Source organism: Trachurus trachurus (genome assembly GCF_905171665.1).
Source record: "Trachurus trachurus genome assembly, chromosome: 18".
In the NCBI taxonomy this organism is placed as follows: domain Eukaryota; kingdom Metazoa; phylum Chordata; class Actinopteri; order Carangiformes; family Carangidae; genus Trachurus; species Trachurus trachurus.
The window spans coordinates 9,102,625-9,109,662 of NC_139909.1; the positions used below are offsets into that span (position 1 = coordinate 9,102,625).

The 7,038-nt window shown below is 39.7% G+C and overlaps 1 protein-coding gene across 1 annotated transcript; it reads right to left on the reverse strand.

Annotated features, from left to right (window-relative positions):
- Positions 1-2,081: 2,081 nt before the first annotated feature.
- On the reverse strand, positions 2,082-5,395 carry LOC311001858 (myelin-oligodendrocyte glycoprotein-like; the record flags this gene model as incomplete). Its single annotated transcript, XM_083993037.1, has 5 exons — positions 2,082-2,587; positions 2,749-2,844; positions 3,165-3,257; positions 4,940-5,317; positions 5,383-5,395. 5 exons carry the CDS (start codon positions 5,393-5,395, stop codon positions 2,574-2,576), a joined length of 594 nt encoding a protein of 197 aa, XP_083849163.1. The 3' UTR covers positions 2,082-2,573.
- Between the last annotated feature and the right edge of the window lie 1,643 nt (positions 5,396-7,038).

Here is a 7,038-nt window from a genome sequence, read left to right on the forward strand (position 1 = left end):
GAAGTAGACGTTTTTGAACTACACTGAACTTTGAGAGTTTTGCAGCACTGGGACAATTTTATAGTAATCAGACAGGGTTGTTTTTATCGAAAAAAGAAACAGAGAAGAGTGTCGGTGTCTGGAGCTGCTTGTGTCAGTCTCAGTAGCGTAGATGTTTCCACGTGGGATTTGGGGGCCTCCCGAGCAACTGCAAATCTGCAGCAAAAATGTACATTTATGAAAATAGAAATGTGAGTAAGCGAAGTTTCCAGGTTAAAAAAAAAGATCAAACCATGTCGGCTGATCTGAGTCAGTCTCCAGTGTGGAGAAACTGAGATTTAAAGGGATAGTTCAATATTTTGGCAAATTCGCCCATTGCTATAATCCTCATAGTCATAGCAGTACGTTAATTACATTTATTTGTCGGTGCATGTTGTTTTGAGAGAGAGAGGCACAGAAATGCGGCACACAAAACTTTTGGTTTTCCCTAAATACACAATTCAACTCCAAAACGCTCTTGTGGAGAATTTGTGACTCTGCACCTCTCTCTCTCAAAACAACATGCACTGACAAATAAATGTAATTAACGTACTGCTATGACTATACAGTAGGGATTATGGCAATGAATTTACCAAAATGTTGAACTATAACTTTAACCAGTTCATAACAGAATCAGATGAATCAGATGAATCAGAGAGCAGAGATCAGTTTTGTTGAGTTTGTGCTCATAGTCTGTGTTCATTAATATCTCTATCTCCAACAGGAGGAAGTAGGAGGATCAATGCTTTTTTTTCCCCTGCTCGTTGCCATGGTGAATCTCTTATCTGAGGGCTTCTTATCGCCACGTATGTGATCTTAAAGGGATAGTTCACCCAAAATTCAAATTTCAGTAGCACTGCATGTCCATATGACGGTAGCGAACGGAGCTCACTTTTCTTCGTCCAAAAAGACACACCAGAAAAACATCCAAATACCTCCATTCTGCTCGTCTGTAATGTCCCTCTTGTATTGAAGCCCCAACATAATTTAAATAAGTCTATATTTTAAGCTTGTTTGTAGCGGAAGCTCCCAGAACTGCTCTTCCTGGTCCGTCCAAATCTTGCGCGATTTGCATTGACACCCAGTTCACGGTAGATAATGAGTGAAATTTCAATTTTGAGTGAACTATCCCTTTAACTCAGGTCAGATTAACTCAGATTAGCTGGAACTGACTGTTCTTCTGATCTTCTCAGAAACTGAAAACAGATCAGCATCAGTTTTCAGGTTTAACGGAGCCTGTAAAACCTGCTACCTTTCAGCAGGAAACTGTTGAGACAGAGAAAAAGAGATAAAATGTAGGCCTATCACATCGTGCCATGTGTGAGGGACGGTTACTGTGTAACGACTGTCTGGTGCTGTCGTTGTTTGGAAATGCACTTTAACTGACAATAGTTGCAAACGGACAAGAAGAAGAGCTAAAGACCACGTTTCATTTCACCACCTTTAAATAAATATCACATGAATAATCTACAGCAGCTGCTCAGAAACAGAAGTGGAAGTGGCTTTATCATGGAGGAAGTTCATAGTTAAAACAAGACTATAAAACTAAAATTAATGCTGATTCCCAATCAGCCGCTCGATTCAGCTTCAACTTAAAATACACATGATCATGATCATGTGATCTGTCTGACTGACACATAGGCCACTGTAAATGTGGCTGCTACATGAGACAGTGACAATATTCAAACAGTAACAATATTCAAACACTGAGAGGTCCAAACACTTGAAGTCAAGGAAACACTGCAGCTTCTCTGACTTAATTATAATGATCATTATGATAAATTACAGTTCTATTATTAATTATATGTTAACAAAATTACCAAATATACATACAGTACAATGTATATACGTATATATACACACACTTGTCCTGGACATGAAGGCAAGGCAATTTTATATGTATATCAGATTTTTACAAACAGTTTGTCTCAAAGGACTTTACATGGCATCATAACAACATCCTCTGTCCTTAGACCCTCACATCGACTGAGGAAAAACTCCATAAAACCCTTTTAACAGGGAAAAACTGGAGAAACCTCAGGGTGAGCAACAGAGGAGGGATCCCTCACCCAGGACTGGCAGACGTGCAATAGATGTTGAATATGTAAACTGTACAAGAAAACAGTTTATAACGCAGAATGTGTAAACATAGAAATGGTTCATGGAAATGAAGCCGCTTTAGATCCAGGAGGCGGTGCAACAGCAGCGATTTGCATTAGTATAATTACAGATATGTGTAAAACATTCTTCATCAGGAGTTCCTGCACGGATCTGCAACATACCCACATATAACATCCTCTGATATTGTTAATGATTTAAATATACAAGACTATTAGTGCAACATAATAATCTAAATAATACATATGTTTCGTTATGAGAATAATTTAAATAGATAGGATGCTGTGGTAGTTAACAGACAAGTGACAGACAGACCGATCTCTGTTTCAGTCTGGATTTAAATGTAAACATTTGCATTTCTAGGCCTGAGTGCCCAGATGGGATCAGAGCAGGTTTCACAGTTCAGTCGACTTCATGACGCCACATCATGAAAAACATTACAGGAGTTTTGCTGGAGGAAGAGTTGAGAGAAAATTCATCATTACAGTAGTTGACCATCTGATAAAAAACTTCACACATTAACAGTGAACATTCACTTTTTATTGTCCAGCTCTTTATCTTTAAGAAAACATAATGAATCAATAAATAAAGTAACAAAAGCTCCTGACTTACCTTTTAGTCTATATGCAATAAATACTCCAACTACAACCGCTAGAAGCAGCAGGAAGCAGAAAGGAAGGACCAGTCTGCTCCGCATGAAAACTTTACCTGATGGGGAAAAAAACACATGGTGGTTACCCACGGCAACAGAAAGTAAAGGTTAACATTTCTACAAACACTGTCAGCGCTGCATTGTGTTTTATCTGTGTTTTTACACCTGAAATCTGTGTTTTTCTTTGAGTTATCGGGTCACGTTTCCTGTGACTGTTTCAAAATAAAATCCCCTTCTCTTCTTGGGAAACGTCAGGTTTGTGAGTGTTATTACTGTGTAAATACATTTGAATGACGATTGATGAAAAGTCTCAAAGATAGGGATTGGATTCTGTAACTAAGAAGTTGAAAGCAAAACCTTTGAATCACTGTGTTACCTTCACTGTCCGTCTCCTCCAGACGATCTAGAGTTTGTGGAGTTATGGGATGTAACGGTGTCTCCGTTGTCCAGGGTTTAGTGAAGTTTGGATCTGGGAGAACAGAGGATCTATTAACGATTTACAACATAATACAGTGTCTGAAAAGGAGATAACATCGGCAAACATTAGTTTTAAAGGCATAGTTCAACATTTTGGTAAATCGGCCCATTGCCATAATCCCTATATAGTCCAGGCAAAATAGCGTTTTACGACAGACTAATTGTCACAGAAGGTTTTTCACCATACATAATTTCTATGAGGTGTCTAGAACAACATACTAAAAGTCCTAAGAAATCCTAGTTGGGGAAATATGTTTAATTCACATCATTATTTACTGTATAAAATCTATGGTGCTGACAACAATACACCCCAATGGGGCTATTTTTTTCCTTTACTCCTATCACAATGAAACTTTACACAATGAAAGTATCCATGAAATGTAACATTTTTTGTATTACAAGTTTCTTTGAAAATGAATTTGAATATGCAAATGAGCCTTACACTAATCAAATATGCCCAAAATACACCCGAATAGGCTTATTTTTTTCCTTTACTCCTACCACAATGAAACTTCACACAATGAAAATAGACATTAAAAGTAACATTTTTAAAAGTAAAGGAAAAAGAAAAGCCTATTCGGGTGTATTTTGGGCATATTCCATTAGTGTACTGCTCATTTGCATATTCAAATTCATTTTCCAAAAAACTTGTAATACAAAAAATGTTACCTTTCATGTCTACTTTCATTGTGTGAAGTTTCATTGTGGTAGGAGTAAAGGAAAAAATAAGCCTATTCGGGTGTATTTTGGGCATATTCGATTAGTGTAAGGCTCATTTGCATATTCAAATTCATTTTCAAAGAAACTTGTAATACAAAAAATTTTACATTTCATGGATACTTTCATCATGTAAAGTTTCATTGTGATAGGAGTAAAGGAAAAAAATAGCCCCATTGGGGTGTATTGTTGTCAGCACCATAGACTTTATACAGTAAATAATGATGCGAATTAAACATATTTCCCCAACTAGGATTTCTTAGGACTTTTAGTATGTTGTTCTAGACACCTCATAGAAATGATATATGGTGAAAAACCTTCTGTGACAATTAGTTCTATTTTTGGGTCCAAAATTAGCTAAATTGCCTGGACTAATAGTCATAGCAGTAGGTTCGTTACCTTTAATTGTTGTGCAAGCTATTTTTAGAACGGCGGAGCAGAGCCGCGAGCTGCTCAGAGCTACGCTACGGAGGCTAATGGGATTTCTTGGTTTCCCTCATGAAACTCATCAATACACAATCCAACAACTCCAAAACGCTCTGGTGGACAAGTTGTGACCTGCACATTCACCACGCTATGAGATAATAACAGAAGAAGGCAACGCGCATCAGCTGTTTTGCATGAATTTACCTCTAAAACAGCTCTGTCTGGTAACGTTGTGTTATTATCTCATAGCGTGGTGAATGTGCAGGTCACAACTTGTCCACCAGAGCGTTTTGGAGTTGTTGGATTGTGTATTGATGAGTTTCATGAGGGAAACCAAGAAATCCCATGAGCCTCCGTAGCGTAGCTCTGAGCAGCTCACGGCTCTGCTCCGCCGTTCTAAAAACAGAAGACAGAAAACAGAACAGAAACAGACAATTAAAGGTAACGAACCTACTGCTATGACTATAGGGATTATGGCAATGGGCCAATTTGCCAAAATGTTGAACTAAACATCTGAACACTTGAACGCACCAACGACAAGTTGAAGATGGGAAAATCGAATCTTGCTCCGTAGCTTTGGGAGGTGACACCTGTACGTCCCGTTGTCCTCTAGAGTCACGTTGGTGATCTTGAGGGAAACGTTCCCTCGTCTCAGGTCGTCGATGAACAGCGCCGTCCTCGTTTCGTACGATGAGATCTTCATGTCCAGGACTTCTCTGGTGTCTCGGTAGAGATGGACGTACCTGTGCTGACTCAGTTTATCGTTGGGGTCGGGTGGACGGTCGGGCTTGGTCCACTCCACCGTCAGGCCGACCACGTCCACCGGAGGCTCCACGCGGCACGGCAGGACGACTTCATCACCTGGAGCCGCCAAGATCGGCAGAACTGATCCGATCACCTGGAACTGACCTGAGAGACGGAGAAAATGTTAAAGTCTGGTACGATGACATCTTGATATCAAGATGTCATCGTACCAGACTTTAACATTTTCTCCCTCACTTTGTTCGATCTTTCAGCAACTACCAACAAGTCTCCACAATATCGTACCGATGTGACGTCTTCAGGTGTTTGGTTTTGTCCAACCAACAGACCAAAAGTAAAATTTCTATTTACCAAGCTACAGTGTTGAGCAGAGGAACAACCAAACAAAAGGCTATAACCAACAAACCGACCAACCGACAGGAAGCTCTCTGTCTCTGTTTGACTCACGTCCGTTTTTAATTTCACATCACTGACCACAGAAGTTATGCAGGTTGGATGAAGCCTAACGAATGGTTGAGGTTTTGTGGTTAAAAGTGCAACCTCAACAACTCAGAATGTGACTAAGCACATAGCTGCAAGATGTAGTCATGGTTAATCCTTGGTAGACAGGGCAACCAAGGACTGGATGGAGCATAAGTGAAGTGCTTGGGTCTGATTCACATCCTGAGCTTCTACTTCACCATACAAGGAAACATCTCCTCTTCATGGTCCTGTAACCTCCCTGAGGGGTCTTCTCTCTCTAGACCTTCTGGGTTCTGTCTATAACATGAATATCTAGGCTGCTATGCTAAATTAGAGGGTGTGGATGATCTCCCTCAGCAGCTGCTGAATGACACGCCCGCTGGTCTAACAGATATTAAACTGAAAAACCACAATTAACCTCCTTTGAAATACTATGACCTGGGCAAATGAGAATATGCACCGGCCCACCTTTTGTATTCTCTCATCTGACTCTAATTCTATAAATAATTCATGGATTAGTTATTGAAAGTTCATTTCCTGGAGTCAAACAACCTTTTTTTAGAACCTCTCAATGAGAGCGAAGAACTTTCTGATACAGATATTACAAGGTTTTCAATCACATTTAAAAGTTTAAATGTGGAGCTTAGGATCTCACTGAATCTGAATGAAAACTTCTATCATACCTTCAACAGATGAGCAGGTGACCAGCAGCAGGAAGACAGAGACAGTCAAATGTAACAACACTGGTGAGAGACAAAATCTCTCAACAGTCTTGTCCATTTCCATTTAAAGTTTAGATTTCCTTCTACTGCCATGGAGAATGAGCAGACACAATTCAAGTGCTACTGAATAAGAATGACTCATCTCATCCCTCCTTTTAAAGGCTGCATGACTCCACCCTCCTCTCTCACACGAAACTCTTCCTGTCAGTACAACAGGAACTTATGTAGGCTACATTTAGAAAATATAATTTTGATTTATACGAACAGACCAAAATATATCAAGACATTAAGCATTTTTTCCCCCAAGCCACTACTTGACTCAACAGCTGTTGTTCAAAGTGCTGCAATGAAGTTCACCATCGTTATCATCAGTGGTATCAGGACTTTAAAATGTTTGCATTGATCATTTAACAGTTGATTCAGATGTAAATCCCTTACACGACCTGTTGTTAGACCAGACAACACTTCTGGGAACAGGAGGAAATAGAACCACAGAGCGGATGAACGGTGACTAATAAAAAATATAAAGGAGGAAATTACTCACCGTGACTCTATATGTCCTCTGGTTCCTCTGTGGGCAGACGGAGCGATGAGTCGTTCTTCAAATGTAGCGACTTTCCAGCGGGAGAAAAACATCCACATGTCTTCATACGACTCCTTTCTCTGTCAAGACCTCTTTTAGGC